This window comes from Vigna unguiculata, chromosome 5, assembly GCF_037176805.1.
Source record: "Vigna unguiculata cultivar grain cowpea cultivar isolate G323 ecotype 2 chromosome 5, ASM3717680v1, whole genome shotgun sequence".
Lineage (NCBI taxonomy): Eukaryota > Viridiplantae > Streptophyta > Magnoliopsida > Fabales > Fabaceae > Vigna > Vigna unguiculata.
In genome coordinates, this window is record NC_140796.1 from 15,369,199 (window position 1) to 15,385,848 (window position 16,650).

A 16,650-nucleotide genomic window follows, 5' to 3' on the forward strand; every position below is an offset into this window, starting at 1 on the left:
TTTCTGTTTTTGGCTTATCATTTGATAATTGTCTTAAAAACCTCAACATTGTGATGAAAATATATATGGAAAAACTGGGTGAAATGTCATTTTATGGTAAAAGAAGGAAATTTCCTTGGTCACAAGATTTCAAAAAAAAATGGAGCTAATAGCAAAACTTTCACCACCCACCAATGTAAATGGAATTAATAGCTTCTTAGGGCATGTTGGATTCTATAAAAGGTTTATCAAGGATACCATTAAGCAACTTATTGATCAAGGATACCAAATTTTTCAAACCTCTAAGCAACTTATTGATCAAGGATACCAAATTTGTTTTTGATGAGGATTGTGCATAAGCTTTTACTGCATTTAAATAGTATATGAGCTCAACACTAGTAATTATTGCGCCAATTTGGAGCCTCTACTTAGAGATGATGTGTGATGCTAGTGATTATGTTGTAGGAGTTGCTTTGGAAAAGAGGAAAAATAAGCAATTCATGTCATTCATTATGTTGGAAAAATGCTCAATGAAGCACAAGTTAATTATGCCACGATTCAGAAAGAGCTTTTAGCTCATTGGCTCAACTATCACAATGTTCACTGATCATGTTACACTTAAATAATTGTTGACTAAACCAAATTCAAAGCCTAGGTTGATCTGGTGGACATTGTAATTACAAGAATTCGGCTCGGTGATTAAAGACTAAAAAGGAAGTGAAAATCTAGTAGTTAATCACCTATCTAGGCTTACCAATTTTGATATTACAAGGAAGGAAAAGGAGATTTTGAACAATTTCCCTTATGAGAAATTGTTATCTATAAAAGAAAGGCCTTGATTTGTTGATTTGGCGAATTTTAAAGCAGTTGGTGTGATTTCGTAAGAGTATAATTGGCATCAATAACTCTAGTAGATAATTGTCCATTATGGTTGTTCATGTAAATCAACTAATGACATGGAATATCCAACACCCTCTATGTTGTACCTAATTAAATCTAATATTTCATCTTCCTAAAGCTTAGAACTAACACGAATATCCTTATTCAATTTCATATTAAAAATAAACTTTATCACTACTTTATTTGAACCTCAATGAAAATCATTATTTTGCAACCAAAACTTTAATGAAAATGAAAAGTAAATGTAGAGCATAAGATATAAGAATAACCAAACATCTCCCAATCTTGACATTTCACTCTTTAATGTTGTGCATCTTTCTCAACTCATGTACTATCATCTACTCCCAAGATAAATCATAATCATCATAGTCAAACACAAATAAACACAAACAAAAGGATAAGCTAACATCACCAAGCAAAAATCTCACTTTTAAAAACAAACTTATTTAACATATAAAAACCAAGACATCTATAAAATAAATATATAACTTTCCAAAACTCATTTTCTTCGCTAAAAGTAAAATACAAGGAGCTCACCAAGTTAGACTCCCAAGAATCATAGAACTATTAGAACTATCTTATAGTTAGAAGATCTCTTTTTCTGTTTATCTATTACAGTAGTTTACTGCTTATTCTGTTTTTCCTTTTTCCTATATAAGGCTTCATGCCATTTGTTGTAAACACGTTTCTCTGATATCATCTAATAAGATCTTTTCTTTCAACTATCTGTCTAGCTATTCCTTCTCGTGTTGCATCTTTTCCCTTCTCTTTCCTTTGCAGATTTTTGTGTCATTGCAGTGTGCTCATACCATGGAAAGCTATGATCCTTAACATGGTATTAGAGCTCTTTAACTGAAGAGCTCTGCTGCACCTAGTTCCACTCTAATTCTTCCTTTATCTGCATTCTTTCTTTTCATTCTTTCCTTTGCTATCTTTTTACTATCATGGCTAAAGGAGAGAAATCTGACAAGGCATCTTTGTCTAATGAAAGTTACTTGTACTTACATCATGGAGAGAGAGTCCAGCAGTCTCTCTTATTTCACCTATTTTAAATTACAACAATTACCATTCTTGGAGTCAATCGATGCTTACGGCTCTGAGCGCAAAGAACAAGCTTCAATTTGTCGATGGGTCTGTTGTTGCACCAGAGAAGAACGATTCCATACATGGTGCTTGGACGAGATGCAACAACATGGTGGTATCTTGGATTGTGCATTCTATGTCACCAGAGATCAAACAAAGCATATTATAGATGAAAAGTGCGAAAGATATATGGAAAGATTTAAAGACTTGATTCTTTCAAGGGGATTTGTTGCCTATTTTCGATCTCCATATGGATGCAGCCCAGTTAAAGCAAGGAGACCATTTTTTAAGTGAATACTTTATGAAGCTTAGAATTATTTAGGATGAGCTTGAAAAATTCTGCCTAGATCTTGTCTGCAACTGCAAAGATTCTTGCAAGATTTATGATTCGATTGCGCAAAGGAAATCTGAAGATAGGGCAATGCAGTTTCTAAGGGGTTTGAATCAACAATATGGTAACATCAAATCCCACGTTTTCTTAATGGATCATTTACCTCCTATTTCGAAAATCTTCTCATATGTGTTACAAAAAGAAAGGCAATTGGTGGGTACCAATAATGCGATTATCAATTTGGAGAATAAAGTTGTTGTGGTTAAAGGCTTGACTTGCACGTTTTGCGAAAAGAATGGGCACATTGAATCTGCATGTTACAAGAAAAATGGATTCCCAAATGGCAAAGGAGAGAGACGTGTTTGCACCTATTATGGTAGGAGTGGCTACACAATTGATATTTGTTATAGAAAACATGGGTTCACGCCTGGTCACAAAGCTCTAAATTCCAAAGCAAAGACTTTCGATGGCAAGAATGATGGTGATGAACAAGAGGTCAAACTCACTCAGCAATAGTATCAAGCGCTAATGGCCCTCATTAAGCCTAGAAATGAACCTAAAACAACACAAAAAGCCAACCATATAAGCAATATTTCAACTATCACTCTTCATTCAGGTAATATCCTTTCTTGCTACAATTCTTCGGGTGGTGGAGAAAAATGGATTATGGACTTTGGAGCCACTGATTATATCGCTATGAAAATTAAGAATTTTATTTCATATTACAAGATAAATTATATGAAAGTCAACTTACCTAATGGAATTTGCGTAATTGCTACTTATAAAAGAGATGTTAAAATGAACAATGGAATTGTTTTGCATCAAGCTTTGTTTATATCTGATTTTCATTTTAATTTGATATCCATATCAAGGTTAATTGTTGATTCCTTAATTTTGGGTGTTTTATTCAGGATCAAGAGAGCAAAAAGACGATTGGTTCAGTTAAGTTTCAAGAAGGGCTATACATCTTGAATGACATAAAAAAATTTGATAAGTTTGTAAATTCTGTCAGTAGTAGTGTTTGGCACAATAGACTTGGCCACTTGTTTGATAAAATGTTTCGTATGTTACAGAATAAACATGAGTACATAGAATTTGAATATGAACATTGTGATGTTTTTCATTTGGCAAAGTAAAGAAAGCTTCCTTTCTCTAATAGTGATTCTCGTACTGATAAATGTTTTAACCTTGTTCATACGGATATTTGGGGGCCTTCACCCAACCCGTCTTTACATGGTCATTGTTATTTCTTGATTGCTATAGATGATGTTAGCAAATTTTGTTGGGTTTATCTTATGCATAATAAATCTAAAACTAGAATATATGTCACCAACTTTATTAACCTTGTTGAAAATCAATTTGAGATCAAGATAAAGATAATTAGGAGTGAAAATGTGAATGAGTTTAAAATGGTTGATCTTTTCAATTCTAGAGGTATCATACATCAAACTAGTTGTGTGGAAACACCTAAACAGAATGGGATAGCCGAGAGAAAGCACTAACATTTGTTAAACATCACTAGATCCTTGATTTTTCAATCCAAAATCTCTACTTGCTTTTGGTCATATGCCATTACTCATGTTGCTCTCTTAATCAATATATCACCCACTCCTTTCTGAAAAATTGTAGCCCTTATGTGAAATTATATGATAAACCTTACGATTTCAAAGATCTTAGAGTGTTTGGATGTTTATGTTATGCTCAAACCATTTCTTCCAAATGCACCAAATTTCACCCACGTGCCAGGTCTAGTATTTTTCTTGGATTCCCTTCTAACACAAAAGGTTATGTAGTGTTTCATTTAAAGAATCATGATGTTAAAATGTCTCAAAATATTTCCTTTTATGAAGATATCTTCCTTAACTATCATAATATTGATAAAGTCAATAGTAAACCCAAGTCTTTCAAAGAAGTTAATCAAGACCTAAACTGGAAAGATGTTATGAATACAAAGTTATTTGCGTTGGAATAGAACAACACTTAGACCATTTTTTATCTCCATGCCAACTACTCCACGATAGGATGCAAACGGGTTTACAAATTGAAACACAAAGCTGACAGATCTATTGAAAGATATAAGGCACGTTTAGTGGCAAAGGGTTTCACGCAGCTTGAAGGGATGGACTTTCACGATACATACGCACCTATGGCAAAACTCACCATTATCCAATTTGTGCTTGTTGTGGCAGCTGCTAAAAGATGGAGATTAGCTCAATTAGATGTCAACAACGCCTTTTTGCATGGAGAGTTGGAGGAAACTATATATATGGATCTTCCACCTGGTATGACTGACACAAAATTTGGACAAGTATGCCATCTATATAAATCTCTTTATGGGTTTCGTCAAGCCAGTCGTCAATGGTATGCACAACTATCTTCCTATCTTCTTACTCATGGTTTCAAACAGTCAGTCATCTGCTAACTACTCCTCATTCATACAACATACTCATGATCATATTACTGTTATCCTTATATATGTTGACGACATAATAATGACTGGTGATGATCCTAAAAATATTAATAATACCATTCTGTTACTGGATAAGAAGTTTAAACTAAAAAATCTAGGTGAATTGACTTATGTTTTGGGCTTTGAAATAGCACGCAACAGTGCAGGCATAAACCTTTCACAAAGAAAATACACTCTTGACTTACTAAAACTGACATGTTAAATTCTTCACCTGTTAGCACTCCTATGAACTTTTCCACTAAGTTTCATGCAGATGGAGACCCTCTTGATGATCCCATAGCATATCATAGATTAATTGCAAGCTTATTTACCTTACTAATACAAGGCCAAACATTACATATGTTGTAAATCACCTTAGCCAATATGTTTCAACACCTACCAAAGATCATCATCAAGATGCCTTTAGGACTCTTTGATATCCTAAGGGCACAGTTGGACAAGGAATTCTCATTGACTTCGAGAATGATCTTCAATTAAAAGCATACAACGATTATGATTGGGCTGGATGCATTGATTCAAGAAGATTTGTCACTATGTATATTATTTATCTTGCCAACACTTTCATCACATGGAAATCTAAAAAGCAGACTACCATCTCTCGAAGTTCATGCAAAGTTGAATATCAAGCACTTGCACACAATTTACGAGATACAATGGATTAACCATCTTATGTAAGATTTCAATATCATCATGCCTCAACCAACTGTCATTTACTATGATAACAACTTTGCCATAAAGATTACCAATAATCCAATTTTCAAAGCTCATAGAGTTGGACTGCCACACCATACGAGAGAAGATCCAACAGGGATTGGTCAAACTCCTTCCTGTTAAAACCAATCATTAACTCGCAGACATTTTGACAAAAGCTTTACCACCAGCCATATTCACTCAACTTAATTCCAAGCTTGGCAGTCACAACATATACTACAAGCTTGAGGGGGAGGTCTTAGAACTATTAGAACTATCTTATAGTTAGAAGATCTCTTTTTTTGTTTTTCTGTTACAATAGTTTATCGCTTATTTTGTTTTTCCTTTTTCCTATATAAGGCTTCATGCCATTTGTTGTAAACACATTTTTCTGATATCATCTAATAAGATCTTTTCTTTCAGCTATCTATCTTGCTATTCCTTCACGTGTTGCATTTTTTCCCTTCTTTTTTCTTTGCAGATTTGTGTGCCATTGCAGTGTGCTCATACAATGGAAAGTTATCATCCTTAACAAAGAAAGAGAAGTAAAACACAAATGGACAAACTTAAAAAACTTGTCTTTCCTAGCTAGAGTGTTTCCCATAACACTTTCACACATCTCAATAGTTACCTGAAATGAAAAACCAACTACCAAAATTTTTTAAAACACCTCAAATATATAACATTTATGCTACACACTCACACCAAACAAAACACTGAGATATAAAGTTACATGCTCGAAGGGACTAAGAATCCTCACAAACACAACAAATCCTTGGCTTATAGAGTTCTCTACCCAGAGGCATTCGTCCTCTGACCTTGACACTCAAGAACTAAGTATTAAACATCGGTCAATAGAGTCTCTATCTAGAGAGATTCGTCTTTTGACTTCAACACTCCAAAGACCCTCCACAAACAAGCACACCCAACACAATTTATAGAGTTCTTTGTTTAATGACATCCATCATCTAACTTTGACACTTTAAGAACCCTTTACTTTGTTGAGCTACCTTCCAAGATGGATCCTCTCAAGGTTGCCCGCTCAAGAAGCTTGCTTTGAAAAGAGCCCAAACAACATTCATAAGAAGCCAAAGACTATCACATTCATGAATCTTAACTAGAGTCCACACATATAACACATTGTTCATATAATCATACTTCACATGCACTATCACATATACATTGGCAAATATGAACAAAATAACATACAACAACCACCATTAACACAACTAATTATTTATACTCGAGCACAAGCAAGAAATCAAGAAAAGAAACCAAGAATGTTAGACCCCTTACAACCTAAGTTTTTGACAAAAGCACAACCCATATCTACCATATACATTCATCAAGAAAAAACTCAAACTTTTGTTTTTACACTTCAATAGAAAAAAAAAAAACATTTTCAACATCATATGAACACCTAAACAAAATACTTGTCAATTTTCCTTACAACCACCGTTTAACAAGTAAATTTCCAATTTTATTGTAATAATTTAAAAATCAAAACATTAAACACCTTCGCCTCCAAGAACTCATTTTTATCATCAAATAACAACGACACAACACAACTAAAATGAAATCATAATATTATAATATTGTTAGCTTTCCTCACATTAATATTCAAATTTTTAAACTAAAATCTTTTAACCTTCAATTTGATCTATAAGCCTCTTCTACATGTTTTTCTTCAAACCCGCTTCACTTCGTAAAAGTGCATTGACAAAAAAAATTTGTATTACTTTCTCTAGTTTACCTTATTTGACAGTGGGATGTTAACCAACTCGTTTTCTATATTGTTATGACGAGATTGGGAGAATATTCAATATTTTTTCCAAGATTTCAAGATTCATATTCTTTCTCAAATCTTTCATGTTTAGGTGCGAAGGACAACAATGTTTTGTCATGACAGTGTCCAGATTCTATATTGAAATATCATATCCCTTCTTCGAGTATACTTTCCATTCCACCATGGACAACATAACCTTTTCTACAAACCTTGTCTAGAAGGGGCATTACTCCTTCACTCACACAACTATCAAAACTGTTAAATAATATATAAGTGAAGTCTTTACATAAAAATGTATAAGTGAAAAATGATTCTTCTTAGAAAAGACTATTATGAATTTAAATTTAAGACTCCAAAATGATTAGGATAACTTCTTTTAGTTATAATTTGGAATACGAGAATGTCATTGAGGAAATCAAACTCCAATCCTAAAACATAAAAGAGCACTCGTATATAAGTTTGGTTTCATATTTTAAATCTGCGACAAGAATATTGGATGCTAAGAATTAATATTGTTGTAATCAATTAAATGTCAAGATAATCAATTAGCCAGTAATTTCTAAACTTTTAGAAGACCTATTTTAAGCTTACTTGATCAATTATTTTAAATGTAATCAATTACAACTTCAATTTCTTGTGTACAATGGAAATTTGTTATTTGAAACACTAGATTTCACAAATTTCATAACAAATTACAAATGGGGAAATAAGATACGAAGATCAAATGTCCAATAATCCATTTTTGAATCCTAATTAATTAAATAGTAAAAATGAATTAAGTCAAAAGTGATATTCTTTATTATAATATTATAATAGATTGCAATTGAGATAATCAATTATATAAAATTATATAAGGTATAATGAACTAAGTGAGAATCCATGTGGTCTTATACATATAGAATAATCGATCAAGTAAGCTTAAAGAAGATTTGGAAAATTTGTAACAAATCACATAATCAGTGTAAGTAATTACGATTTTTATAAAAAAGAAAGTTCTTACACATAGAAAATGACTTTTACATAATTTGTAATATAACCTAAATACTAAAAGATATGACAGAGATTTCAAAATGCTAAAAAGACCGAAATAATTTAAGTTTAAGTTTACATGAAAGAATGTTGAGCTAGAATTTTTTATGATTAAAAACAAGTTTTTTCAACAATAACTTCATTTCTCTAATCAATGAAGGATCTACTATGAGGTCCAAGCTTCTTCAGGTTTTGTCTTTGACGTTTTCTTATAATTTTGTTAAAAGAATCAGTTGGTTCTTGTGTTTCCCTCCTCTTCTTGCATCCAAATTTCTCTGATAGCGTTTGAGTGTCATTTGATATCGAGTTTATCAAAATGTATATGTAATACAATCTTGTAATTTGTTGAATCCGCTGATCGATAGTTGATTGTAAAAGACTTAACCTAATTTCAAGATGAAAGTGAACAACTATAAAATATTTATGTAATATTTTTTCCCAGTTCATTTACAATTTTTGTCAACCTTTATCTCTTTAAGTTTCTTTATAGAGATACTTCCGTAATTCGGTACAGATTAGTGAATCAATTAATTTGAAGAAAACGAGAATGTTCTGTCAAGTTTTCAAATATAAAACCTTGGGACAAAAAGGTTTTTAAAATTTGAATTACCACATGCTTTTATTGGGTTAAATAGAGAAAATAGATAACTATACAACTATTTTATTAAAATAAAGAAATTTATTGTATCTTTTTATTCCGACAAAACATCCTTAAATGACACGTAAAGAGGAGCAGAGAGAGAGACATTTCAATTTTAACTATCTTTTTTTGCTGCCTTCTATCTGTGCCCGTAGAGAATGTTCCGGAAAATGGATTTCGAAGTTTCAAATAACTGTCAAATTCTCCAATAATTTCAGATAATTATTAACACAAGGCTTCCACCACAATTACCTTATACCATATCTACCATGAAAGCAAATTGAAAAGTGTTTATCCAAGAAAGATCTTTGTCTTTATTACTACTACGCAGTTAAACGAAGAAAGGGAGGAGGAAAATATCAAAATATGCAATGTGCCACAATCTAGATCTAAATACCTTTCCAAGTTAAAATTGCAAATTACAGTCAACAATTTGATGCCCTTTTGTCTATATAATCTTCCTAGTAATAAGTACAGTAGTATTTTGAGGTGGCAAGAACGAACAAATAGGGAATTGTAAATCAGAAACCACTGTCCAGACAAATATGTGGATTCTCACTGTTAATTGTCCATATAGGCCCCCCTTGTTTTTCAAGAACAGAAGAATACACTCACGCTGGCAAATGAAGCTTTTGGTTGTTCTTCCAGCTGCAAGGCACAATTTTAAAATGCTTTGAACTCAGGTAAACAAGGAATTTAACATAAATAAATAAATAAATGGAACTGAAAAGTAGGTCAATTAACCTTTGGAAATAGTAATAGAAGAAATCAGCATAGAGCAGTGTTTGAACAAGGCCAGAAATCCATGCTGCAAAAAGACATTAAAAGGATTCAGGATCACTTTAGAATATACAGTAATTTTCTGGTAACCCCTTTTATCTTTCTTAGTGGGGGCAAGGTTTAGTGTTTGACAAGAGGGAGAGACTTGTCAGGACAATGTTTTTCTCATGTTCTGTGTTGCAACAAGTCATGGCAAGCAATTAAACCTACGTCTATAGCTGTGTTTACGTGTTAAATTTCTGGAGGAAAGGTTCTGTGTAATGAATATTGACTAATTGTAAAGACAATCACTACTTTTGTCCAACAAGGGGAAAAGTAAAAAGAAATGTCATAACTTTTTCATCTTCTTGTTTATAACCTAGGTACAAATAAATGGTCAATAATCTAAGCTTATAATTTCCATTCCTTTCAGAAAAATAAGTAGTATCAAAAACTGCACTGATGATTACCCCTATATGATGAATCAGAAGTATCAATATTGAACATTATCTAAAACATTGAAGATGCTGCTTGAACATCACAAGCAATAAGGGGATGCACCAAATCAATGCTTCAAAGATGTGGAGCAACAGAAACTTACCTCATGAAAATTGTTACTTATAAAACCACACACACATAGGAGATAATATTTTTGGATAGAAATGACCAAAGTAAAAGTTCTTCAATAATGGATTCCATGCAGCAATGGGTATGATAAATATTTTAATAGGCTTGCACAACCTAGATTGTTTTATAGTTTTTTGTACGACAAGGAAATGAACATCAAAGAACAACACTACAAATGCATCTCAAGTATTGAGAATTTCAAATACTGGGCAATGAAAAGGTACTACAGGACATAGTATCGAACTGAATATTGAAGAGTAGTTACTTAATAATTATAATAAGTTCACAAGCAAAACGCAGTAGTAAGCATAAAACAAAACTAAGAGGGTCATACTTATCCAATGGACAAAGTGGGGCTCAGTAAAGTAGCGATAGATCCAGTTGAGAATGTATAGTCCTCTGTATGCACTGCATTTAACCAGACAAGAACATAAATATTAATCTTATGATTATCGGGCTTCAACATAAAAATTGCAAATGAGTTGACCAAGTCAAAAGAATGATTCAACATATATCATATCACATGGTAAATACAGCTGAGATGAAACACTGAAACGAATGACAAGATTTGTGGGACCACATTCACCAGTAAGAACTTAGTTCTACCAGGTATTCAACTTCTAAGTCTTAACTCATGATCACGGTAGAAGACAAAATTAATTGCACGCTTATAATGAAGCCAATGGACAAGTTGGCCCAGGAATTTTACTATTGCAAAATTTTCGTTATTCCTTGTGTTTGTCTGCATCAGCTCTATCTACATGAGTTAGAAGCACGTTTTGGAAATTCTACCACACATCAGATGAAATACTATACAATTCTCTCAACATTAATCAACATTTAAGAGTGTTACTGATTTTAATGATCAAAAGCTGAAATCCCTTAAGCAAATAACAGCTGCTATTCCGTTTCCAACACAAATGCAATAACATGAACCAAAGGACTCATGGAAATATATAATAATGTTCAAAATTGGATAGAGCACAATATCTTACCCAAGAAGAAAGACATATTGTCCAGTCAAATTGTCAATATTTCTAGTTCTCTGTAAAAGTACTAGTTGAGGAAGTATAGCAACAGCTTCCAAATAAAGGGAAAATGTCCACATCACCTATTCCATGTATAAGTGAATTTTCAGAAAGTATGCGAAGGTGACACAATCAGCTCTTGAAAACAGTTTAAAGAACATGTAAATAGAAACGGAAGATGCATACTAACCTCCTTAAATGTGAATCTCTCATTGATTAATAGGGCCAATACTAAGCAGGGCAATACAAGAAAGTAATGGCGAAAGGTATCTTGATCTTTGTCATATGATCTACGAACAACCTTGTGATACCTCATGTACCACACTATAGAAAATGAGCTTCCCAAGAATATCAACTTCATAACAGTATTATAGAGAGATACGTAATTAGTAAAGATATCTAAGTAGCGACAAGCAAAAACAAGTGCATAGAGTTCTTGAGTCTTCAATGAGACACCTGCACACAAATCAGATGCACCAAAAGTCAGAGTCAAAAAAGATATAAGAAAGGCATTTCTAAAACTAAACCACAGTCAATCAATGGCCCGAATATGCAAAATGAGAAAATACAGTTCATTTAAGTAGGTCTACATTGCTTTAATGAATAGGTCTTTTGCTCACTTTTACTCCCTTCTCCTTCAACTGGCAATGGATAAACCAGTTTCTGATCTTCTCTTGCACCGAAACACAATCATAGGAGGGAAAAAACACATATTGATTGATGCAGCACAAAAGGAGATTTTTACACATGTTAGGCATTGGTTTAGCCTATTAATTTCTATTTAGCACAACAGAAACACAAACAGCAAGCAAGCAGACAGATAACTATGATTGATCCCCAACTATTTACTTAGCTTCAAAGAAGGGGGACAAAATGCAAGATGATTCCTTACTCGCGATAAAATATGTATAATAGTTCTGTACATTGAGAAGAAAGATATGGCCCAAAAAAACAAGGCAGCACAAACTCCCCCAATCATAAAAAACACCTAAGAATCCAACATGAGGGGAAGCAGTAAACTGAAAACTATTGTATCAAATTTATCATACCACAAGAGGAGACTTTGAAAGCAATGCCCAGTCCACATGCTTTTTTCTTAGCTTCCCTAAATATATATTTCTTTAGAAACAATCCTATTCGAGACACAATCATCGGCATTTCTGTCGGCAAAGATTCGAACCATAATTCCACACATTGGGGGGACTAGCCCAAGTCCCAAGGTAGATATCCTCTCTGAAGGCAATCCTACACACTATCAGACACTAAATGATAGATTCGAACCTTGATTCGGCCAATTACGTGAGACCAGCCCAAGTACCACAAGACAAAGGAACAACGACAACCCTCTATTAAGATTACAATGAGAACTATAAGAATCACATAATTCCACACACAACATTCCTAATCCCACACTCATCTCTTCAAAACCTTACCTCCAAACTCCTTCGCCAACCCACAGGAATTCCGAACATTCCCATCCCCAAAATCAATGCCACAAAAACATAACACTAAAGCACAAAATCACACAACCCCACATAAAAATTTCGCACCTTTGAGCAACAACTACTATTCTATTCGAAATCTACGAGGCCTCAAGCGAAGAAAAAGAGAGGGAGAATGTTGAAATGGGAGAGAGGGTGGGTACCGACCGGCGCAGGACTTGATGGTGTGGATCTTGAGGAGGAGGACGAGGACGCTGGCCAAATGGGTCATGTCCCCAGCTAACCTGAAAATATTCATGTTTGTTGGATCGGATCTACGACGGGTCGACCCGGATCTTTGTCCTGCAACAATCGGTTTCAGGCGGAGGAGCGCAGTGCGACTAAGATGTGTGTGGCCGTTGCATACAAGCAGAGAAGACTTCAGAACATGGCTCGGGTGAGAGTCACTTTTACTCTTGCTTCCTTTCTCTCTCTTTATTTAATTATTTTTATTTCTGGAGTTCATTTCATTATATTTTCAACTCGACTAAATATGTCTTCATTTAGTTTTAATCTTTGTAAGAAAAATATTATTTCTTTTTAGATCATTCAATTTTTTTATTATTATTATTTTTTCTTTTTAAGTTTTCCTATGCAGAACAAAAATTAATATTCTTTTACGTTACTAAACTTTTTTATTTTTAAATTCCAATGAAAAAAAAAAAATATATATATATATATAAGATTAAATAAGAAATATATACAATAAAAGAGTAATTAGTATAATTAAAAATAAAAAATAAAAAATAATTAATTTTACTATATAACTTAAATATAATTTTATAAACTAAAATAATTTCTATTATTAATAAAAAGTTATAATTATTTGTGGATTAGGATTTAAAATAGCGTTTAATATAACTAATATAACAATTAATTAATTTTTGTGTATGAATGATTGTTATTTAATTATTATTTTTACTGTCTTGAAATCTGAAAATAACATTTAAATAAAAATAAAATTCTTCTAAACATACTCTATTTTAAAAAGTTGAAGAACTACTAATTATAACTAGTTTAAATTAAAAAATATTAGTTGAAGTGATTAATATAATAAAACATTTGAATTTATATAATTAAAGAAATTTTATATTGTAATTAAGTAAGGCAATATATTTATTATTTTATATGATACGGTTAGTATGTATGATTTATTTTTAATTTTCATATCAGATGTTATTTTTTAATAGTTTATTGGCCATTCCGTTAACAGCAATAAGGTGGTACACAATGAAATTGCTTATTTTATTTTTCCATTATATGTGTTGCTTTGCTTTGTTGAAATATACATAAATGTGATAATCGTATTAAACAAAGTTAAAGATAGCAAAATATATGACATCAACAACTAATTCATTCACTTTAAAAGATCAACATATATATTAACCACTTAAATTAATGATTATGGACTAAAAGTGTTAAACATATCCACGTTTACTTCTATTAAAAATACTTCAATGTATCAAATATATGATTTAGTTAAATTATTGGTTTATTATAGTAATACGGAGGTAAATAATTTGTCCAAAGCTTACGGATACCACACTTAGTAAATATTATTTAAAGTGACCATTGATATGGTCAATGATAGTAGATTTAGAGTTTAGTAAACTCTACCACTTTGTTTGGATGAATCAATTTAAAAAAATAATTTATTTATTTGAAGAATTTAAAATTATTTAAAATTTTTTAATAAAGTATTTCAAAAAACTAAAACAATAAAATTTGAAATTCTATTAAGAATAAAGAAATTGAAATTCTATAAGTTATGGAGTTCCACATTGGTGAAGATGAAAAAAGTCCATATGTCCAAAAGGTCGGCTCATATTGACCTTCAGCTCGAGCTAAGTCATCTTGACATCAAGCCCGACTCAACTATGAGCCTCAACTGACTTAACTGGACCTTTGGTCAAATCCAAAGGCCGAGTCGACTAAACTTGGACCAATGATCGAGCAGAATGGACATGAACCAAAAGTTGATCCCAATCTCTCGGGCTAAAGGTTTAGTCATTTCTGTATGTGTCGATTTGGTTAAACCAAAGGTCGAGTTAATTCAGCACAAACTAAAGGTCAAACTAATTTTGCATAAACTGAAGGTCGATTTGAGTTGATCCGGGCACAGTCGAGCTGAGTCGGCCTAGGGTGAGGGCGAGTCGAGTTAGTCGGGATGAAGGTCAAGTCAAGCTGGTCCGGGTCGAAGTCAAAACGAGTTGTCCTAGACCAAAGGTCAAGCTTGTAAGTATTGACATGGTTGAAATGCTAAGAAGGGGGGTTGATTTGGCTAGTTAAAAAATATGTTGACTTTTAAAGGCCTAAAATAATTTTCAATTGAATCAAATCAACCACGAAGTATGGATGCAAACACTCTTGGAATTGACACTTTCAATCGATCAAAAACAGAGATAGTCGATTGATTTCATTAAATAGATACATTACTGATAGAATCAATAGAATGAATCACAAAAACAGTCAACTGAAAAATTGGGAAAATTTGCACAAATGCGACCTACCAAAACCACTTTCTCCAAGCTTCAAAACACCAAGCAAAAGCTCCAAGAATGACTCAAGATCAGCTGCACATTGTATGATCACAAGAGAGAGAAAGAGTTCCACGAATTAAGAAAATTTTTGCACTCAAAAATGGTCTTCTTAGCTCTCTTTCGAAAAATACAACTTTTATAGTCAAATTGTTACGAAATTCAACAGATTCATTTTCAAATCAATCGTTGATTTCACTTAACTTAAATGAAATTAGTCGATTACAAAATAAATCAACTGATTGAATATGTACAAGTTAAAACTACTGCAACAAATCTTTTAATCTGTTATGTTCCTACAGAGAACAAACAAGATAAGTTAGGCACAAGCGTCACCTTACCCATGTAGACCGCTATCTCCTCAATTGGCCTCTTCTCGGTTGACACATGTCGGTTTGGACCTAGGAGGGGTTACCTGCAGAAGGAACTCCGAAGCTCAAGTGAGTCAAAACTCTCAAAAAGGTCAAATCTGTGATTAATGAATGTGTACCTTTAATTACTGGGGTCCATGTGTATTTATAGAGCATTAATTATGTATGATTATCCCATGGGCCGTGCCTTAGCTTGGGCTCTAGCTTGGGCTATTAGTGGGCCTGGGCCCTAACCTAGGCCCTTAAGACCTATTAAACACGGGGGTTTCCATTTTACTAAGTATATTGAAGTTATCGGCCTCAACCGACTACTTTCCTTGACGGTATGTGTTGCTCGTGTGCCGTCTTAGGCAGGTAGTTTCTCTAGACATCTAGGTTACCGGTCTTGGCCGGTTACTCGAATGCCTTGGTATATGGTGATCGTTTTATCATTATTTCGTTAAGTTGGCTTGGTGTGGTACACCAGTCCCCCAGCCTTGACCGACATAGGTGTCGGTTAAGGGTGATATGTGTTGATATGCTAGCGAAACCGGCTAGGTGTGATACACCAGTCCCCCAGCCTTTAAGTGTGATGAACAGTGTTAAGGCTAAAAAGTGGTAACTGCTTGAAGGTAGGTGAAGGGGTGTCAGGGGTCAAATCAGGAAGTTCTGGCGTCGTCGTTTTTAAGAATCATGCATTTTGTAATGATGGTGTCGATTGGTATGAGTTGTTGTTTTGGCGGGAAGAGGTTTTCGTCGTTTGGGATTCTGGCCTATAAATACAAACTTCAAAACGAGTGAGGGGTTACTTGGTTCATTTGCGAGAGTTTTGTATTTAGAGATCTTGTGTGCATTTTACTGTCCGACTAGTTCCCAATTTCAGTCGACATCTTTCCGTAAACACGAAAAAGGTATGTCTAGTAGCGATAGTATATCGTTGTCCACATCTAGTAGTGAGAG

At 33.3% G+C, this 16,650-nt stretch overlaps 2 protein-coding genes across 2 annotated transcripts; one reads left to right on the forward strand and one right to left on the reverse strand.

The window, feature by feature from the left end:
• Nucleotides 1–1,963: 1,963 nt before the first annotated feature.
• Nucleotides 1,964–2,809, forward strand: LOC146886133 (uncharacterized). The gene is made up of 2 exons (XM_085673310.1): nucleotides 1,964–2,077; nucleotides 2,285–2,809. The coding sequence occupies exons 1-2, from the start codon at nucleotides 1,964–1,966 to the stop codon at nucleotides 2,807–2,809; spliced, it is 639 nt and encodes a 212-aa protein (XP_085529436.1).
• Nucleotides 2,810–9,275: 6,466 nt separating this feature from the next.
• On the reverse strand, nucleotides 9,276–13,236 carry ERD2B (endoplasmic reticulum retention defective 2B). Its single transcript, XM_028070020.2, has 6 exons — nucleotides 12,972–13,236; nucleotides 11,513–11,778; nucleotides 11,290–11,405; nucleotides 10,629–10,702; nucleotides 9,653–9,716; nucleotides 9,276–9,556 (listed from the first exon to the last, which is right to left on the reverse strand). Exons 1-6 carry the CDS (start codon nucleotides 13,060–13,062, stop codon nucleotides 9,520–9,522), a joined length of 648 nt encoding a protein of 215 aa, XP_027925821.1. The 5' UTR covers nucleotides 13,063–13,236; the 3' UTR covers nucleotides 9,276–9,519.
• Nucleotides 13,237–16,650: the final 3,414 nt, after the last annotated feature.

Excerpts from the sequence above, each read along its gene's own strand:
- LOC146886133 (XM_085673310.1), top strand. The coding sequence starts at position 1,964 with ATGCTTACGGCTCTGAGCGCAAAGAACAAGCTTCAATTTGTCGATGGG. Across the intron at positions 2,078-2,284 it reads CGAGATGCAACAACATGGTG|GATGAGCTTGAAAAATTCTG; the intron begins GTATCTTGGATT and ends AGAATTATTTAG.
- ERD2B (XM_028070020.2), bottom strand. The coding sequence starts at position 13,062 with ATGAATATTTTCAGGTTAGCTGGGGACATGACCCATTTGGCCAGCGTC. Across the intron at positions 11,779-12,971 it reads CACCATCAAGTCCTGCGCCG|GTGTCTCATTGAAGACTCAA; the intron begins GTCGGTACCCAC and ends ATTTGTGTGCAG. Across the intron at positions 9,557-9,652 it reads TTCTATTACTATTTCCAAAG|CTGGAAGAACAACCAAAAGC; the intron begins GTTAATTGACCT and ends TGTGCCTTGCAG.